Source organism: Pleurodeles waltl, chromosome 9 (assembly GCF_031143425.1).
Source record: "Pleurodeles waltl isolate 20211129_DDA chromosome 9, aPleWal1.hap1.20221129, whole genome shotgun sequence".
In the NCBI taxonomy this organism is placed as follows: domain Eukaryota; kingdom Metazoa; phylum Chordata; class Amphibia; order Caudata; family Salamandridae; genus Pleurodeles; species Pleurodeles waltl.
Window position 1 is genome coordinate 764,038,708 of NC_090448.1, and position 21,505 is coordinate 764,060,212.

Here is a 21,505-nt window from a genome sequence, read left to right on the forward strand (position 1 = left end):
AACAACTTGTAACACTCCGACCCAACACCAGATGGCGGGCTATGCACAACATGTGTATCTACAGCGACAGATGCCATCGAACACATTTTACCCATGTACTGGACAGCATGTTTGGTATCAAACATGTCGGAATCATATCCCAATACTGTTGCCAGTACTGGTTGTATGATTCCATGCACTCTGGGTGCTCTTTAGTGGACCCCCCGGTATTGCTCTGTAAGGAAATGCCTCCTTGGCATGGTTGCCCCCTGACTTTTTGCCTTTGCTGATGCTATGTTTACAATTGAAAGTGTGCTGAGGCCTGCTAACCAGGCCCCAGCACCAGTGTTCTTTCCCTAACCTGTACTTTTGTATCCACAATTGGCAGACCCTGGCATCCAGATAAGTCCCTTGTAACTGGTACTTCTAGTACCAAGGGCCCTGATGCCAAGGAAGGTCTCTAAGGGCTGCAGCATGTCTTATGCCACCCTGGAGACCTCTCACTCAGCACAGACACACTGCTTGCCAGCTTGTGTGTGCTAGTGAGAACAAAACGAGTAAGTCGACATGGCACTCCCCTCAGGGTGCCATGCCAGCCTCTCACTGCCTATGCAAGTATAGGTCAGTCACCCCTCTAGCAGGCCTTACAGCCCTAAGGCAGGGTGCACTATACCATAGGTGAGGGTACCAGTGCATGAGCATGGTACCCCTACAGTGTCTAAACAAAACCTTAGACATTGTAAGTGCAGGGTAGCCATAAGAGTATATGGTCTGGGAGTTTGTCAAACACGAACTCCACAGCACCATAATGGCTACACTGAAAACTGGGAAGTTTGGTATCAAACTTCTCAGCACAATAAATGCACACTGATGCCAGTGTACATTTTATTGCAAAATACACCCCAGAGGGCACCTTAGAGGTGCCCCCTGAAACTTAACCGACTGTCTGTGTAGGCTGACTAGTTCCAGCAGCCTGCCACACTAGAGACATGTTGCTGGCCCCATGGGGAGAGTGCCTTTGTCACTCTGAGGCCAGTAACAAAGCCTGCACTGGGTGGAGATGCTAACACCTCCCCCAGGCAGGAGCTGTAACACCTGGCGGTGAGCCTCAAAGGCTCACCCCTTTGTCACAGCCCAGCAGGGCACTCCAGCTTAGTGGAGTTGCCCGCCCCCTCCGGCCACGGCCCCCACTTTTGGCGGCAAGGCTGGAGGGAACAAAGAAAGCAACAAGGAGGAGTCACTGGCCAGTCAGGACAGCCCCTAAGGTGTCCTGAGCTGAGGTGACTCTGACTTTTAGAAATCGTCCATCTTGCAGATGGAGGATTCCCCCAATAGGGTTAGGATTGTGACCCCCCTCCCCTTGGGAGGAGGCACAAAGAGGGTGTACCCACCCTCAGGGCTAGTAGCCATTGGCTACTAACCCCCCAGACCTAAACACGCCCTTAAATTTAGTATTTAAGGGCTACCCTGAACCCTAGAAAATTAGATTCCTGCGACAACAAGAAGAAGGACTGCCCAGCTGAAAACCCCTGCAGAGGAAGACCAGAAGACAACAACTGCCTTGGCTCCAGAAACTCACCGGCCTGTCTCCTGCCTTCCAAAGAACTCTGCTCCAGCGACGCCTTCCAAAGGGACCAGCGACCTCTGAATCCTCTGAGGACTGCCCTGCTTCGACGACGACCAGAAACTCCCGAGGACAGCGGACCTGCTCCAAAAAGACTGCAACTTTGTTTCAAGGAGCAGCTTTAAAGACCCCTGCAACTCCCCGCAAGAAGCGTGAGACTTGCAACACTGCACCCGGCGACCCCGACTCGGCTGGTGGAGAACCAACACCTCAGGGAGGACCCCCGGACTACTCTCCGACTGTGAGTACCAAAACCTGTCCCCCCTGAGCCCCCACAGCGCCGCCTGCAGAGGGAATCCCGAGGCTTCCCCTGACCGCGACTCTCTGAAACCTAAGTCCCGACGCCTGGAAAAGACCCTGCACCCGCAGCCCCCAGGACCTGAAGGACCGGACTTTCACTGGAGAAGTGACCCCCAGGAGTCCCTCTCCCTTGCCCAAGTGGAGGTTTCCCCGAGGAAGCCCCCCCTTGCCTGCCTGCAGCGCTGAAGAGATCCGTTGATCTCTCATAGACTAACATTGCAAACCCGACGCTTGTTTCTACACTGCACCCGGCCGCCCCCGCGCTGCTGAGGGTGAAATTTCTGTGTGGGCTTGTGTCCCCCCCCGGTGCCCTACAAAACCCCCCTGGTCTGCCCTCCGAAGACGCGGGTACTTACCTGCAAGCAGACCGGAACCGGGGCACCCCCTTCTCTCCATTCTAGCCTATGCGTTTTGGGCACCACTTTGAACTCTGCACCTGACCGGCCCTGAGCTGCTGGTGTGGTGACTTTGGGGTTGCTCTGAACCCCCAACGGTGGGCTACCTTGGACCAAGAACTGAACCCTGTAAGTGTCTTACTTACCTGGTAAAACTAACAAAAACTTACCTCCCCCAGGAACTCTGAAAATTGCACTAAGTGTCCACTTTTGAAATAGCTATTTGTGAATAACTTGAAAAGTATACATGCAATTGAAATGATTCAAAGTTCCTAATGTACTTACCTGCAATACCTTTCAAACAAGATATTACATGTTAAATTTGAACCTGTGGTTCTTAAAATAAACTAAGAAAATATATTTTTCTATAACAAAACCTATTGGCTGGATTTGTCTCTGAGTGTGTGTACCTCATTTATTGTCTATGTGTATGTACAACAAATGCTTAACACTACTCCTTGGATAAGCCTACTGCTCGACCACACTACCACAAAATAGAGCATTAGTATTATCTATTTTTACCACTATTTTACCTCTAAGGGGAACCCTTGGACTCTGTGCATGCTATTCCTTACTTTGAAATAGCACATACAGAGCCAACTTCCTACATGCTCCTACCAGTCTTTTAGGGTTTTCAAGGCAGCCTGCGCTTCTGTCACCCCTCAGACAGGTTTATGCCCTCCTGCTGCTTGACCAGCTCAAGCAGGGGAAGGCAGCCCTGTGGGAGAAGGAGTTAACACCCACTCCCTTGGGAATGGGTGCTATAAGGCTTGGGAGGGGTAGCCTCACCAAGCCACCGGTTTGCTTTGAAGGGCACATTTGGTGCCCCCCTTGCATACACTGGTTTGCACCGGTCCAGGGACCACGGGTCTCTGCTCTGGCGCAACACTGGATAAAGGAAAAGGGAGTGACTACTCCCCTTTCCATTACCACCCCAGGGGTGGTGCCCAGAGCTCCTCCAGGTGGCCACTTGATTCTGCAATCTTGAAACCAGGCCAGGTAAGGCAGGTGATGTCAAAGACCCCTCCAGATAGGTGGTCAAATTGCTAGGTGACCAATCCCACTTTTAGGGCTATTTAGGGACTTCCTTGTGGGTGGGTCCTCAGATTTGATGTGCAAGACTCCACCAGGGCTCCTCTGTATCATTTACTTCGACTTCAGGCTACTGGATCTGCAACTGGACTCCTCAGAAACCAACAAAACTGCAACTCCGTTGATGACTTCGCTTTGCAAAATTGTTTCTCAGGCTCCTTACAGCAACTGCAACATTTCCCCAGCTGTGCATCCTCTGGGGGTCTACAAGACTTCAGCCTGCATGAACAAGGAATCTCTCTTGGAGTTAAGGAGTCACTTCCTTGCATCTGCAGGCACCTACAGCAATGAAGTCCGAGTGCGTGGATCTGCTCTTCTCTGGAAATGGGTGGATCCTGCATCACAGGTTCTGGTCTGGAGTGGTCCCCTTGGTCCTTTCTGACAGCTGTCCAACTTGGGAGACGGTGAGCCCTTGCCTCTCCTTGCAGCACAGTACCCCTGAGTACAGCGACTCTTGCAGCTATCAAGGCTTGTTGTCTCCTGCTCCAAGGGATCTTCAGATTCCGAGTAGCCCCAGCCCTTCTTCCTGCAAAGCATTCTCCTCTCTGCTGCTCCAGCAACGTGCAACTCCTTTTCAGGTGTGCTGACTGGGCCTCACTGTGACTTACTGTGCCTGCTGCCAGTAGGTTGCCTGTGGGGGCTGCAACTGGTTCTGTTGGCTCCCCTCCAAAGGTTGCGTCCCCTGGGCCTTGCTGGTCCTTTTTAGCCTTGCAACTCTTCTTTTGCATTTGCCAAGGCTTGATGGTGGTTCTCCTACACCACTGACCATCTGCAACCCGACAACTGACGTGGGATACCATCTACACTGCTCCAAAGACTACTCTTCAGCTCCTGGGCTCCACAGCTGGTCTTCTTCCCCCATCTACCTGGTTTTTCATCCACAACAGGGTGGGTAGTAGCTTCTTCCCCAACTGAAAACTCCATCGTGGACTGGACTCTGTCCCCTTCTTTTGCAGTTCCTCTTCTTTCAGAATCCAACATTGGTTTCTTCTAGACTGGCCCTGTTCTTACAGAATCCTTTTTCTAAGTCATTCTGTTATTCCTTAGGAAAACCATGTACCGTATTTATCGGCGTATAACACGCACTTTTTCTCCCTGAAAATAGGGGGCAAATGATGTGTGCGTGTTATACGCCGATAAAATGTAATGGTTTTTTTTTCTGAAATTTCCTTTTCAAATGAGGTGCGTGTTATACGCCGGTGCGTGTTATACGCCGATAAATACGGTACTTACCTCTGTTCTCCTGGTCGCTGGGGGTCACTCAGTTACTCACCTCTTGGGGTTCCTAGTTCTTCCAGCTCCCCTCTAATAACTCCACATCCCTTGATGGGGGACTGTACCTTGCATTCCACTTTCTTAGTATATGGTTTGGCCCTCGCTATTTTCACTAAGTATTATTGTTTCTATGCTAACTTCTGATTGTTATTGTGTATGTGTATATAGTGTTACTTACCTTCAGTTGTGGAGACTGCCTATAAGTAATCCAGTGCTGAGTTACTATAACAAAGTACCTTTTATTATGCAACACTGTGGTTCTTTCATGTGTGATAAGTTGCTATGTGACTCTAGTGGTATTGCATAAGCTTTGCATGTCTCCTAGATACGTCTTGCTCATCCACAGCTACCTCTATAAATTCCTGGCTTCCTAGACAATGCCTAAACTTTACTAATAGGAGTTGCCTGGATCTGGTATAAGATGCCAACACTATAGGTGTCCACCACACACCAGACCTGCTTCCTCCACTAGTAAATAGCATGTCAAGGACCCTCATTCCACTTGTTAGGCCGGTTCTTTCATACACACTTTATCTATGGGCCTTTCAGTTTGGAGTGGGGAGGAAAGTTTTGGTCAGCCTGTGCAGTGCTTTTGGTTGCTTTGGGGAGGGGCCTCAGACTATGGGAAGGAAAGCCCTTGTAAATTTCACTCTGGTATGAGCAGCTAGTACATTTTATTGATAGTACTATACCAAGGCTAGATACCCTCCAGAAAGCAACGTATCCTGCAGCACTTCCATAATTTCCTCCCAATAAAATTCTCTTGAAGCAGGTATCTAATGCTCTAAAACTAATTTCTTCAGCAGTACTTTTCCAAAATTATTGTACATTTTTCCTGTTATCGTACTGCAGTCTATTTTGAGTGTACCTTTTCCTGCAGCGCTTCCCTCATTTCCTGGATTCCAGTACGGCGAATGAACTCAGGCAGCTCAAAGGGTGGCTTCTCGATACCCCTCTTGCCCTGAAGATACTTGCGCTTGAAGCACCAATGTCGGGGCACGGGGACTGAATTCCGAGCTGCTTTCAGATGAACTAGCAGCTTGGGGTCTTGCGCAGTCACATCATGCATCTCCACCACATCTGGCCGGGCCACCAACTGAGAAGAAATAAACAGAAGCAAAGCACAATCAGCAAAAGCTGAATAGATATCAACAGCCTTTATCTAAGAATGACACCAAAGATTCCTTCTGTTGAATGCAATAATGTGTGAACATTTCATTTCTCTAATGCCAAGTCAAAAAAAACCTGCAAGACATTACACATCTGTTAAAAATCTGTGGCTGTAAGATTGATGTATCGAAGGAGACAGCTCTGCTGTCAAGGCCTCCGGATGCAGGTTGCGTGTAAAATGAGGGAAAGCTCTTCTGTGCAAGTACCTTGTAACACTTGTGAAGCTTGAAAGATAGATCTTTTTACAACCTCTGCACGGCCAGAGTTTATATTATCAGTGTGGCTCAAGGACTAACTCTGCCTAAAGCCTGTAAGATCAGGGTATCATGAGAATTAAATCATCAAGGTTACATAGAGTGAGTTACAGAGGTTTGGTTTAGAATCTCAAGACTTGCATAACTAGAAACCCAGTCCCTTCATAGTCCTGGCCATATAACTTATAAGAGCGTTGCTCACCTATATTTATTTAAGTTATATATCAGACCACTGGAATAGGGATTATAGACTATTTATTTTGCGCAATGGCAACAAGGTACATGACCAGTGGCACAATTGTTGAAAACACTACTGTACGAGTACTAAACCTAGAAAGCTGTCAAGTAGACCTATTGCCAGTCTCTGCTGACGACTCACCTGCTTCAGCTCAGCCACTGTGAAACGGTTCATTCTACGCATTTTTTTCTTAGAAAGTTTGGGAATGTCCGGCTTCTTGTACTGTGGACAAGAAAGGAGACCAAAACCTATATTTAATCCCTACTGAAAGCATTTCATCAAAGTGATGTACACCTCATACTAAGTAACGACTTTATACCACAAGCTCTCAAACAATTAAGAAGTTATATCAGGAAATTTATTTAAAAAAAAAAAATAATAAAAAATAAAAATAAAAAAAATCACAGATACAAAACAATAAGTATGCTTACTTAATCCTAACACGCCAAACAATCGATTCTTTCCTGCTCCAACACATAATAAAATTATATTATTTTTGGTGTGCTGTGGAAGTGGGAGCTAGTAGAGACCAAGATGGAACTATCTCTGAATTCTTATTGCTATGTTTACTTTATAGGAACATGGTGTTCTACTCTAGAAACAATTATTTTAAAAAACGTATTTGCATTTAAATCCAAGATCTAGTCTTCAGGTTCAATACTCTTAGGACATGCGTGTTCATCACTGAACGTGGGATGTTTCAGGCTAGGATTATTTTTACATTGTGGTACTATGTCACATTTTTAGGAATATAAGTCAAGGCAGGGTTTTATGAACTGTTCTCAGTTGTTGCTTATGAAAGCTCATAACATCTAATTTATTTTTAAGGATTTACACAATGGTGATCAGGCTGTAAAGAACGTTAGCACTTTGTACGATGACAGGGACATTTAGAAACCTTAAACAGTACATAAAGTAATTCATGCCAAAATAAAGACAAAACAAGGGGATGTGGAAAAAACATGGATAAGCAGAGAAAAAGGTAAGGGTGGGTAATATACAGAAATTAATTGAACAATTATTTGGAAGGGTTCTTTTGGGAGCATGGGCAATTAGGGAGCAGCCACAGATGAATGTCAGCCAAGGCATCGCCTTGAGGATCTGGATGCATTTATATGGGAAAGTAGTGTCACGGAAACAGACTTCTTAAAGTGCTACCGGATGTAGGTGGATGTATCTAGAGGAAAAAAGGCTCTTGTAACACTTAGTAAATGATTCTATAGAGCACATGATTAAAAGGGTAGTTTGAGGGTCGGAGGCGTATCCCAAAAGGAGAGGAGAATGCTCAGCCTTATAAATTCATGTAGAGGAGAACTATAATTCAGTGGGAAGAGGATACCGATAATTAACCTTATACATAGTGAAACATAGGAGGGTGTGAACATATAAAAGGTCCACAGCAAAGTATTTAAAACCCTGAAACATTAGTTTACAATACTTGGCTCCTCCTTCTTGTGAGACCTAACACCTGAAAATTATTTTCTGACCTGTGAATCTCTAATTCCTGTTTCCCCAAGGGAATTTAGGCTCTGCTGAAAGGGTGAACTACAAATGTGCACCAGCCACTAGCCGAGAGTGGCTACCATACCCAGATGAGGCTAGGAGACACCTCCTAGTTGGTGGCAGCTTCTTGTAATTTAAGAGGTACATGGATTTTTACTTGAATCTCTGGTATTTAAGCAGCCTTCTGGTTATTTTGTTTAACATTCAAGACCCCCCATCAATTCCTGAAGGCCTTTCCTTTCCTTTCCTGAGGAGAGAAAGAATAAGATGTGTATGAAGAGGACACATTGTGAGGGGTGATCTTTGTTCTTTTGGGATGTTGTTCAAGTGTTCAGGAAGGAAAAATGGCCGATCTGTAATCCAAGTTCACCTTCAGGGGAATGTCCACTGAAATCAAACACCGAACAGTCCTGTCAATATGCAGTATTCCAGAGTGCACATTCCAATGTACATTTTTCTTCCAGAAAAGCCACTTTGTAAAAAACACAAACCAGCAACTGATAACAGTCTAATGCTGGGTAACCTGGCCAATTTCCACATATTTTCTTAAAAAAAGAAGCCAATTTTAGTTCAAAATAGTCACATATTTTGTGAAAGCGACAACCCCTTTTTAAAAGAAGAGGCAGAAAAAGCCGGACAATGTAGTTAATTAGGCTGCAATATGGACAGGCTGCAAAACTGATACTACTTCTTGGAGGAAGCACCCCTCAAGCCACATCGCTGGCAGCTGCACCAGTTCATTTGTACTAAGACCTAGGATCCTGCTACTGAGGACGTCAAAGTATCTACTCTCTCTTTTATTACCTTTAAGTATTGGATTTTGAACATACATAGCACAGCTCACATGTATGAATAACACTACTGTATGAAATCTGCTGAACGCCCCCATTGTTAATTTCCCTTGATTTATAGTTACTACATAAACGTAACTTATGTACTTCAAAATTCTCTGATTAGGCCATCCATATCCCCTAGACCTCAGAGTGTTTCTCCAGGCACCATTCTTGCTTTATACACAGCTTGTTCTGCTACAGCACATTAGTCCATCCCGCCTGCCGATTCAGATATCAGTGGTGAGTATCCGATCTCCAGTGGTGTGCTACATCTCTTTAGCACTGAGGAGACCCACTGCCACTAGGAGCCATTTGTGGAGTCTACCATTCCATTTGTCCATCAGTCCCAACTGAACTCATTTTGGTTCTGATTGCATTGGGCTTCCCACTACCTCTGAGGGTGTTGCATATAGTGTGACAATAATGTTGTGTAACTGGGCATTCCCAGATTGTATGTGTAAGGAAATGCCTCCTTGGCATGGTTACCCCCTGACTTTTTGCCTTTGCTGATGCTATGTTTTGAATTGAAAGTGTGCTGAGGCCTGCTAACCAGGCCCCAGCACCAGTGTTCTTTCCCTAACCTGTACTTTTGTATCCACAATTGGCACACCCTGGCATCCAGATAAGTCCCTTGTAAATGGTACCCCTGGTACCAAGGGCCCCGATGCCAAGGAAGGTCTCTAAGGGCTGCAGCATGTCTTATGCCACCCTGGAGACCCCTCACTCAGCACAGACACACTGCTTGCCAGCTTGTGTGTGCTGGTGAGAACAAAATGAGTAAGTCGACATGGCACTCCCCTCAGGGTGCCATGCCAGCCTCTCACTGCCTATGCAGTATATATAAGTCACCCCTCTAGCAGGCCTTACAGCCCTAAGGCAGGGTGCACTATACCATAGGTGAGGGCACCAGTGCATGAGCACTGTGCCCCTACAGTGTCTAAACAAAACCTTAGACATTGTAAGTGCAGGGTAGCCATAAGAGTATATGGTCTGGGAGTCTGTTTTACACGAACTCCACAGCACCATAATGGCTACACTGAAAACTGGGAAGTTTGGTATCAAACTTCTCAGCACGATAAATGCACACTGATGCCAGTGTACATTTTATTGTAAAATACACCCCCAGAGGGCACCTTAGAGGTGCCCCCTAAAACCTTAACCGACTATCTGTGTAGGCTGACTGGTTCCAGCAGCCTGCCACAACCGAGACATGTTGCTGGCCCCATGGGGAGAGTGCCTTTGTCACTCTGAGGCCAGTAACAAAGCCTGCACTGGGTGGAGATGCTAACACCTCCCCCAGGCAGGAGCTGTAACACCTGGCGGTGAGCCTCAAAGGCTCACCCCTTTTGTTCCAGCACAACAGGGCACTCCAGCTAGTGGAGTTGCCCGCCCCCTCCGGCCACGGCCCCACTTTTGGCGGCAAGGCCGGGGGAGATAATGAGAATAACAAGGAGGAGTCACTGGCCAGTCAGGACAGCCCCTAAGGTGTCCTGAGCTGAAGTGACTAACTTTTAGAAATCCTCCATCTTGCAGATGGAGGATTCCCCAATAGGATTAGGGATGTGACCCCCTCCCCTTGGGAGGAGGCACAAAGAGGGTGTACCCACCCTCAGGGCTAGTAGCCATTGGCTACTAACCCCCCAGACCTAAACACGCCCTTAAATTTAGTATTTAAGGGCTCCCCTGAACCTAAGAATTTAGATTCCTGAAACTACAAGAAGAAGAAGACTGCCAAGCTGAAAAACCCCTGCAGAGGAAGAACAGAAGACACCAACTGCTTTGGCCCCAGACTTACCGGCCTGTCTCCTGCCTTTCAAAGAAACCTGCTCCAGAGACGCTTTCCAAGGGACCAGCGACCTCTGAATCCTCTGAGGACTGCCCCGCTTCAAGAAAGACAAGAAACTCCCGAGGACAGCGGCACTGCTCCAAAAGAACTGCAACTTTGTTACAGAGGAGCAGATTTAAAGACCCCTGCAAATCCCCGCAAGAAGCGTGAGACTTGCAACACTGCACCCAGCGACCCCGACTCGACTGGTGGAGAACCAACACCTCAGGGAGGACCCTCCGGCGACTCCGAGACCGTGAGTAACCAAAGTTGTCCCCCCTGAGCCCCCACAGCGACGCCTGCAGAGGCAATCCAGAGGCTCCCCCTGACCGCGACTGCCTGAACCTAACTTCTCGACGGCTGGAAAAGACCCTGCACCCGCAGCCCCCAGCACCTGAAGGATCGGAACTTCTGTGCAGGAGTGACCCCCAGGAGGCCCTCTCCCTTGCCCAGGTGGTGGCTACCCCGAGGAGCCCCCCCCCTTGCCTGCCTGCACCGCTGAAGAGACCCCTTGGTCTCCCATTGAAATCAACAGAGAACCCGACGCTTGTTTGCACACTGCACCCGGCCGCCCCGCGCTGCTGAGGGTGTACTTTCTGTGTGGACTTGTGTCCCCCCCGGTGCCCTACAAAACCCCCTGGTCTGCCCTCCGAAGACGCGGGTACTTACCTGCTGGCAGACTGGAACCGGGGCACCCCCTTCTCTCCATTGAAGCCTATGTGTTTTGGGCACCTCTTTGACCTCTGCACCTGACCGGCCCTGAGCTGCTGGTGTGGTAACTTTGGGGTTGCTCTGAACCCCCAACGGTGGGCTACCTTGGACCCAAAACTGAAACCTGTAAGTGACTTACTTACCTGTGAAAACTAACAATACTTTACCTCCCCCAGGAACTGTGAAAATTGCACTAAGTGTCCACTTTTAAAACAGCTTATTGTGTTTTATGTGAAAAGTATATATGCTACTGTAAGTACTTACCTGCAATACCTTTCAAATGAGATATTACATGTAGAATTTGAACCTGTGGTTCTTAAAATAAACTAAGAAAAGATATTTTTCTATAACAAAAACCTATTGGCTGGATTTGTCTCTGAGTGTGTGTTCCTCATTTATTGCCTGTGTGTATGTACAACAAATGCTTAACACTACTCCTTTGATAAGCCTACTGCTCGACCACACTACCACAAAATAGAGCATTAGTATTATCTCTTTTTGCCACTATCTTACCTCTAAGGGGAACCCTTGGACTCTGTGCATACTATTCCTTACTTTGAAATAGTGCATACAGAGCCAGCTTCCTACAGTAGGAAAATAGGTCCCCAAGGTTGTCTTACATCTCAGGCAGTGTTGATCCAAATAATTATTCATGTTGTGCAATATAGTGGGGCTATAGTATATCTGGTGCAGATATACAAGTTGGATTAATCGTAATGTCACGGAGATTGCCAACACCTTAGAACCATTATAGACTTGATTCAATCTTCATCTTCAAGTGTCCCGTCATAAATCCCACAGAGCCCCCATGGGATTCGGTGTGTTGTTTATCAGTGTACAGTATATAGTGGAGATCCATTTGATAATCAGCTATGCGTGCCTCAAGGAGGCTGTAACTCAGAAGAGTTTGTAATGGTATGAGAGAAGCCTCCAGGGAGTGGGGGAGCTGCAAGTATCAGTAAAACTGTGATGTGTGCATTGTGCAGGTGTTGGAATGAGCAGATAGAGCTACCCTCCCAGACATCCCAAGCTTAGACATCCCTGTGGTGTGATACAGTTTGGAGGCCTACTGTATAACTGTGTAATTCAGCCTGGTTCTCACCCACAGTGGAGTATCAGTTGTAGGCACACCATGCTACTTAATCTATTGTAGTGCTTGGTGCCAGTACATCAAAGATGCTTGAGTCGCTTGCAGTGAAAGGGGGCCGGTAAAGGAGGGTTGCGTGGGCGCAGGGACCAGAGAGCAAGTGTAGTGTTTCATATTGATAGAGGGTCCGCTGCTCTAGTGGACGCAGGGGCCATATAACAAGTCTATTGTTCCATATTGATTGAGGGTCCTAGTGCTTTGCAGGGTCAGCCCGATTAGTGTAGAGGCAGTCATTAACTGGGAGGGTTTGCTTGCCCAATAATAGAGACGGGACAACTGCTATTTCTAAGCCACCTTCGTACTGTGACAGAAAACATTTCCGGCCCCCATTCCACCTCCACCCCACCCCCACAACCCGTTCCCCAAACACCTTAGAAAATCACAATAGCTGCTTCAAGAGTAGTGAAAAAGGTGAGCAGGATACTGTGAGGATAGGTGTGCAGTGTGTAAAGGGTCTTGGAAGGGAGACCATCTTAGACAGTGCTTCTCTACCCGCTTTGGTCAGTAGGAATGGTCAGTAGGAGGCCCTCCCATATGTCCATCTCTCTTTGTTTCAGCTACCAAGGGTGCAATATTAAGATCCCATGCCTGCTGTTTAAAGACTGCTAGGTGTTTGAAATGATGAGTCACTCAATGCAGGGGAGTGGTGGCCTTTATACCATTCTACGCTCCTGTGACTGGGATGTAGTTAGATTTGGACCAATTTACCGTTATCCCTGCTGCCTGTGAGTATATTTGAAGCACTGACATCAGCTGAGGCAGGGAAGTTTCCAGGTTGCTAATGCAGACTAGGAAGTCAGTGGTAAAAAGCAATACCATGTCTTCCAGGCCCTCTAACAAGAGGAACCTGGTGAGTATTGAGTCTTGCCTGATCCAAACTACAATTGGTTCAATGTTCAGGGCAAAGAGGAGGGGGCGTCCCTCTGATGCCCTGTTCAATAATTATAGGGGATTTCTCTCCATTTACCCTGACTTTGGGCCAAGGTTTCTAGTAAAGTATTGAGACATATCTGTGCAAAAGAGGGCTGAAATTCATAGTCCCTTCCTGAACCACCTCTGCTTTGTATAGAGCATTTTCTAAATCCTGAATGTCCCTGCCTTTTTGCTGCTGTGCTACCGTCTGGTAGGATATTCTCTCCACGTAGCACTGCCTTTAGGGTTTCCCAAAGAATAGCCAGGGAGCCTACTATGGTTCTATCTGTGTCAAAATAACCTCTTATATGCTGGCTTCGAAAGGCATTAAAAGAGGGGTCCTTAAGTCATCTGATGCTGATGAGCCATCGTCCTTACTGCTGCAGTTCAAGGCATTTGAGTGTAAGAGTTATCGGGCATGATCCGAGAGGGCGAATGGCAGGATCTGGGAGACTGTGATACTGATGTCTGACAAGAGCACAAAGAAGTGGTGCAGAGTAGAAAGCAGTCGCAGAGAGAACAGTTGCATATAATTCACCGTATAAGCCTGCAGGGGTGTGCAATGCAGTGCCATAGATTACAGTGGTGCATAGAATAGTGCAGTAGTGTTGAGTGGTGCAGAGTCAAGTGGCATAGAGGGTGTGGCATACAATACAGCAGTGTAGCGTAGAGTGGAGTGATGCACAGTGCAGTTGAGCGGAAAGGATTAACAGTTTAGTGGCGGCAAGTGCAGTGATGCAGACTAAATTACTATAGAGTGCGAAGGTGTAGAATGCAGAGGGGTAGAGTACAGTGGTGCAGACTAGAGTGCAGTTGTGTAGAGTGCACTGGCATAGAGTTCAGTGTTTTGGCGTAGAGTGCAGATGCATGGAACGGAGTAGAGTGGCAGAGTGCAGTGGCGTAGAGTAGACTGTTTCAAAATAGAGTGAACTGCATTGAATAGAGTGGTGCAGGGTAGAGTGCACTGACTGAGTGCAGGGGAGCACACTTGAGTGTTAGAGTTAAAAGCATCGGAGTAGAGTGTCTTGGCACAGAATGCAGCAGCGCAGAGTTCTTTGTTGCAGAGTCACGTAGGGCAAAGGGGAGCAGAGTGATCTAGACTGGAGTGGTGTAGAGTGCAGTGGCATAGCAGAGAGGATAAAGAGTGGAGTGGTGTAAAGTGCAGTGGCGTGGAGTGATGTGAAGCAGAGTGGTGCAGAGTAGTGTGCAGTGGTGTGGAGTAGTGGACTGGTGTAGAGTACATTAGCCTAGTGTTGTTAAGTATAGTGAGGTATAGTTTAGAGGTGTAGAATGCAGTAGCATAGAATTCAGTGGCGTAGATTTGAGGGGTGCATAGTAGAGAGGTGCAGAGTAGAGTTGTGGAAGTGCACTGGCATGGAGTGCAATAGTGCAGTGTTGCTGTAGAGTGCAATGTTGCAGTGTACAGTGCTGTAGAGTAGCGTAGTGTGTAGTGGTGCAGAGGAGCGTGGTGTAGAGAGCAGGAGGGCAGAGTACAGGGGTGCAGGGTAGGGTGCAGTGACAAAGAGAGCAGTTGTGTTGAGTACATTGGAGTAGGTTGCAGTGGTTTAGAGTCGAGTGGTGTAGAGTGCAGTGGTGTAGAGTACATTGCTGTAGTGGTGTAGAGTGGAGTGGTGCAGGGTATAGTGCAGTGGCACAGAGTAAATTCGTACAGAGTGCAGTGGTATAGAAGGCAGTGGTGCGGAGTAGATTTGCATAGAGTGGTTTGATGTGAAGTGCAGGGTCGAACAGCTGAGCGTTACAGAATAAAATGCTTTGGCGCAGAGTGTATTGACAGTGCAATAGTGTACACTAATGTAGAGTGGAGTTGCACAGAGTAGATTGGGGGGGACCTAGAATGGAGTGGTTTAAGGTACAGTACTTGAGTAGAGTGGCATAGAGTGCACTAGCACAAAGTAGAGTGGTGCAGAGTGACGTAGCAAGGCGTAGAGTGCAGTGGTGCAGATTGGAGTAGAGTGCAGTAGTGTGGAGTGGTGTGAAACAGAATGGTGAGAGTGCAGTAGATTAGAGTGGAGCGGAGTATGCATGATGTGGTAGTGGTAACACACTGTCACTACAGACAACACATTTTCTATTGAATTGGCGATTACATCTGCACAGACATACACTTTTACTGATAAAACTATACCACGCACAAACGGTAATGAGTGGAATTGGGACCACCTAGTGTAATGATTTGTTTTCGCCACATTAAACCATTTCTTGCCAACATACTTCACAATTAACAAAAAAGTGTGCCTCATCTGTGTTCCTAATTCTGAAATACTTGCCAGTTCATTTAAATGTTGTGTGCTAGAAAGAACCCTTTTTTCCCTAACCTCATGTAGGAAGTTGGCTCTGTATGTGCTATTTCAAAGTAAGGAATAGCATGCACAGAGTCCAAGGGTTCCCCTTAGAGGTAAGATAGTGGCAAAAAGAGATAATACTAATGCTCTATTTTGTGGTAGTGTGGTCGAGCAGTAGGCTTATCAAAGGAGTAGTGTTAAGCATTTGTTGTACATACACACAGGCAATAAATGAAGAACACACACTCGGAGACAAATCCAGCCAATAGGTTTTTGTATAGAAAAATATATTTTCTTAGTTTATTTTAAGAACCACAGGTTCAAATTCTACATGTAATATCTCATTTGAAAGGTATTGCAGGTAAGTACTTTAGGAACTTTGAATAATTACAGTAGCATATATACTTTTCACATAAAACACAAATAGCCGTTTTAAAAGTGGACACACTGCAATTTTCACAGTTCCTGGGGGAGGTAAAGTATTGTTAGGTTTTGCAGGTAAGTAAACCACCTACGGGGTTAAGATTGGGGTCCAAGGTAGCCCACCGTTGGGGGTTCAGAGCAACCCCAAAGTTACCACACCAGCAGCTCAGGGCCGGTCAGGTGCAGAGTTCAAAGCGGTGCCCAAAACGCAGAGGCTTCAATGGAGAGAAGGGGGTGCCCCGGTTCCAGTCTGCCAGCAGGTAAGTACCCGCGTCTTCGGAAGGCAGACCAGGGGGATTTTGTAGGGCACCGGGGGGGACACAAGTTCACACAAAAAGTACACCCTCAGCGGCACTGGGGCGGCTGGGTGCAGTGTAGAAACAAGCGTTGGGTTTCCAATGTAAATCAATGGGAGACTAAGGGGTCTCTTCAGCGATGCAGGCAGGCAAGGGGGGGGCTCCTCGGGGTAGCCACCACCTGGGCAAGGGAGAGGGCCTCCTGGGGGTCACTCCTGCACTGAAGTTCCGATCCTTCAGGTGCTGGGGGCTGCGGGTGCAGGGTCTTTTCCAGCCGTCGGGATTTTAGAGTCAGGCAGTCGTGGTCAGGGGGAGCCTGGGGATTCCCTCTGCAGGCGTCGGTGTGGGGGTTCAGGGGGGACAACTTTGATTACTCACAGTCTCGGAGTCGCCGGAGGGTCCTCCCTGAGGTGTTGGTTCTCCACCAGTCGAGTCGGGGTCACCGGGTGCAGTGTTGCAAGTCTCACGCTTCTTGCGGGGATTGCAGGGGTCTTTAAATCTGCTCCTCTGTAACAAAGTTGCAGTCTTTTTGGAGCAGGTCCGCTGTCCTCTGGAGTTTCTTGTTCCTCTTGAAGCAGGGCAGTCCTCTGAGGATTCAGAGGTCGCTGGTCCTTGAGAAAGCGTCGCTGAAGCAGGTTTCTTTAGAAGGCAGGAGACAGGCCGGTAGGACTGGGGCCAAAGCAGTTGGTGTCTTCTTTCTTCTTCTGCAGGGGTTTTCAGCTCAGCAGTCTTCTTCTTCTTGTAGTTTCAGGAATCTAAATTCTTAGGTTCAGGGGAGCCCTTAAATACTAAATTTAAGGGCGTGTTTAGGTCTGGGGGGTTAGTAGCCAATGGCTACTAGCCCTGAGGGTGGGTACACCCTCTTTGTGCCTCCTCCCAAGGGGAGGGGGTCACATTCCTATCCCTATTGGGGGAATCCTCCATCTGCAAGATGGAGGATTTCTAAAAGTTAAAGTCACTTCAGCTCAGGACACCTTAGGGGCTGTCCTGACTGGCCAGTGACGACTCCTTGTTATTCTCATTATTTCCTCCGGCCTTGCCGCCAAAAGTGGGGCCGTGGCCGGAGGGGGCGGGCAACTCCACTAGCTGGAGTGCCCTGCGGTGCTGGAACAAAGGGGGTGAGCCTTTGAGGCTCACCGCCAGGTGTTACAGCTCCTGCCTGGGGGAGGTGTTAGCATCTCCACCCAGTGCAGGCTTTGTTACTGGCCTCAGAGTGACAAAGGCACTCTCCCCATGGGGCCAGCAACATGTCTCGAGTGTGGCAGGCTGCTAGAACCAGTCAGCCTACACAGGTAGTTGGTTAAGGTTTCAGGGGGCACCTCTAAGGTGCCCTCTGGGGTGTACTTTACAATAAAATGTACACTGGCATCAGTGTGCATTTATTGTGCTGAGAAGTTTGATACCAAACTCCCCAGTTTTCAGTGTAGCCATTATGGTGCTGTGGAGTTCGTGTTTGACAGACTCCCAGACCATATACTCTTATGGCTACCCTGCACTTACAATGTCTAAGGTTTTGCTTAGACACTGTAGGGGCACAGTGCTCATGCACTGGTGCCCTCACCTATGGTATAGTGCCCCCTGCCTTAGGGCTGTAAGGCCTGCTAGAGGGGTGACTTATCTATACTGCATAGGCAGTGTGAGGTTGGCATGGCACCCTGAGGGGAGTGCCATGTCGACTTACTCGTTTTGTTCTCACCAGCACACACAAGCTGGCAAGCAGTGTGTCTGTGCTGAGTGAGGGGTCCCCAGGGTGGCATAAGCTATGCTGCAGCCCTTAGAGACCTTCCCTGGCATCAGGGCCCTTGGTACCAGGGGTACCAGTTACAAGGGACTTACCTGGATGCCAGGGTGTGCCAATTGTGTAAAACAAAAGTACAGGTTAGGGAAAGAACACTGGTGCTGGGGCCTGGTTAGCAGGCCTCAGCACACTTTCAAGTCAAAACATAGCATCAGCAAAGGCAAAAAGTCAGGGGGTAACCATGCCAAGGAGGCATTTCCTTACACCTCAGTAACAAGATTGTCTCATAAACCCTGTTACTTTGAAGTCCGAGACAGAAAAGTAGACACCAAGCTCCCATGGAAGACAGAGCCTGACATTTAATGCACAGCAAATGTGACAAGATTTATAGGCCTTTTACAAAAAAAAAAAAAAAAAGAGCACTCGTGGAAGAATACAAGGACAGAGTTGGGGTAAAAAGACTTTGCTCCTTGAATGGGACCAACTATCCCTGGATGCCTAAAAAAATAAATAAACCGGCAAATAAAATGCCAGAAAATGTGAATTACAAATCACAAAGCCAATGGAAAGCAACAGGCAAGATGCATTCCCATGGAAGGTTTCTGAATGTCCGGAAGGTAACATTCTTCAGCAAACCAGACAGTTATGCTGTCTGGTACACTTAGACCTAAAAAAATAAATAAAAAAACAAAAAAAGTGTTGGGAGCAATATGGTCCAATTAACAAGGAAGCCCAACACTACCCCAGGAAGGAAATTTGGATGTAGTATATGAAGACGTATTATGTTCAGAAAGGTGGGAATCATATCCTCATCATTGTCAACACTGGCTGCAAAATGTGAACAAGCTAATTTTACTGGCTAAATAAGGAAAATTACCACTCTTAGCTCACAAACATTTTGGAATAAATGCAAAATCATTACAAAATCCCTTGAAGCAAAAGGACGCCTATGGAAGGTACTTAAGATTGTGTGATGAATCAATTGTGTTTCTTTGCTATTGCTGTTGAGTTGCACACAATAACAGAGGAGAAACGACTGCCTGAAAGTTGATCTCTCTGTCCTTGAGCGAGCTCCATTCTCAGCAGAATCATCATTCAAAATGGAGAAGACACCCAATTTAGGAGCTACAGTTTTATGAGGTTTTCTATAGCTTCATATTTCTTTTGAAAAAGTTTAAAGTAGAAAAGCATGTCTTGTTTAAAGAAAAATAAAAACTTGGTGTTTGAGGTCTAGACTACTGGTACTTATGCAAACTACTGGACTCTGGCGATGACCCTCTGCAGGTTAACTGTAGTGTAGGAAGTTGGCTCTGTATGTGCTATTTCAAAGTAAGGAATAGCATGCACAGAGTCCAAGGGTTCCCCTTAGAGGTAAAATAGTGGTAAAAAGAGATAATACTAATGCTCTATTTTGTGGTAGTGTGGTCGAGCAGTAGGCTTATCCAAGGAGTAGTGTTAAGCATTTGTTGTACATACACATAGACAATAAATGAGGTACACACACTCGGAGACAAATCCAGCCAATAGGTTTTGTTATAGAAAAATATATTTTCTTAGTTTATTTTAAGAACCACAGGTTCAAATTTAACATGTAATATCTTGTTTGAAAGGTATTGCAGGTAAGTACATTAGGAACTTTGAATCATTTCAATTGCATGTATACTTTTCAAGTTATTCACAAATAGCTACTTTAAAAGTGGACACTTAGTGCAATTTTCACAGTTCCTGGGGGAGGTAAGTTTTTGTTAGTTTTACCAGGTAAGTAAGACACTTACAGGGTTCAGTTCTTGGTCCAAGGTAGCCCACCGTTGGGGGTTCAGAGCAACCCCAAAGTCACCACACCAGCAGCTCAGGGCCGGTCAGGTGCAGAGTTCAAAGTGGTGCCCAAAACGCATAGGCTAGAATGGAGAGAAGGGGGTGCCCCGGTTCCGGTCTGCTTGCAGGTAAGTACCCGCGTCTTCGGAGGGCAGACCAGGGGGGGTTTTGTAGGGCACCGGGGGGGACACAAGCCCACACAGAAATTTCACCCTAAGCGGCGCGGGGCGGCCGGGTGCAGTGTTAGAACAAGCGTCGGGTTCGCAATGTAAGTCAATGAGAGATCAAGGGATCTCTTCAGCGCTGCAGGCAGGCAAGGGGGGGCTTCCTCGGGGAAACCTCCACTTGGGCAAGGGAGAGGGACTCCTGGGGGTCACGTCTGCAGTGAAAGTTCGGTCCTTCAGGTCCTGGGGGCTGCGGGTGCAGGGTCTTTTCCAGGCGTCGGGACTTAGGTTTCAGAGAGTCGCGGTCAGGGGAAGCCTCGGGATTCCCTCTGCAAGCGGCGCTGTGGGGGCTCAGGGGGGACAGGTTTTGGTACTCACAGTCGTAGAGTAGTCCGGGGGTCCTCCCTGAGGTGTTGGTTCTCCACCAGCCGAGTCGGGGTCGCCGGGTGCAGTGTTGCAAGTCTCACGCTTCTTGCGGGGAGATTGCAGGGTCTTTAAAGCTGCTCCTTGAAACAAAGTTGCAGTCTTTTTGGAGCAGGTCCGCTGTCCTCGGGAGTTTCTTGTCTTTTTCGAAGCAGGGCAGTCCTCAGAGGAGTCAGAGGTCGCTGGTCCCTTGGAAGGCGTCGCTGGAGCAGAGTTCTTTAGAAGGCAGGAGACAGGCCGGTGAGTTTCTGGAGCCAAGGCAGTTGTTGTCTTCTGGTCTTCCTCTGCAGGGGTTTTCAGCTAGGCAGACCTTCTTCTTGTAGTTGCAGGAATCTGATTTTCTAGGGTTCAGGGTAGCCCTTAAATACTAAATTTAAGGGCGTGTTTAGGTCTGGGGGGTTAGTAGCCAATGGCTACTAGCCCTGAGGGTGGGTACACCCTCTTTGTGCCTCCTCCCAAGGGGAGGGGGTCACAATCCTAACCCTAGTGGGGGAATCCTCCATCTGCAAGATGGAGGATTTCTAAAAGTTAGAGTCACCTTGTAGGAAGTTGGCTCTGTATGTGCTATTTCAAGGTAAGGAATAGCATGCACAGAGTCCAAGGGTTCCCCTTAGAGGTAAAATAGTGGTAAAAATAGATAATACTAATGCTCTATTTTGTGGTAGTGTGGTCGAGCAGTAGGCTTATCCAAGGAGTAGTGTTAAGCATTTGTTGTACATACACATAGACAATAAATGAGGTACACACACTCAGAGACAAATCCAGCCAATAGGTTTTGTTATAGAAAAATATATTTTCTTAGTTTATTTTAAGAACCACAGGTTCAAATTCTACATGTAATATCTCATTTGAAAGGTATTGCAGGTAAGTACTTTAGGAACTTTAAATCATAAAAAATTGCATGTATACTTTACAAGTTATTGACAAATAGCTGTTTTAAAAGTGGACACAGTGCAATTTTCACAGTTCCTGGGGGAGGTAAGTTTTTGTTAGTTTTACCAGGTAAGTAAGACACTTACAGGGTTCAGTTCTTGTTCCAAGGTAGCCCACCGTTGGGGGTTCAGAGCAACCCCAAAGTCACCACA

The 21,505-nt window shown here is 47.3% G+C and overlaps 1 protein-coding gene across 1 annotated transcript in view; it reads right to left on the reverse strand.

Annotated features, from left to right (window-relative positions):
* The window catches only part of SF3B2 (splicing factor 3b subunit 2), a 277,506-nt gene that overhangs the window by 166,326 nt on the left and 89,675 nt on the right, over window positions 1-21,505 (reverse strand). Inside the window, exons 11-12 of the mRNA XM_069207931.1 lie at window positions 6,469-6,549; window positions 5,534-5,761 (exon numbers count right to left, since the gene is read on the reverse strand). Coding sequence (XP_069064032.1) covers window positions 5,534-5,761; window positions 6,469-6,549 — 309 coding nt within the window. The remainder of the gene's footprint in view (window positions 1-5,533; window positions 5,762-6,468; window positions 6,550-21,505) is intronic.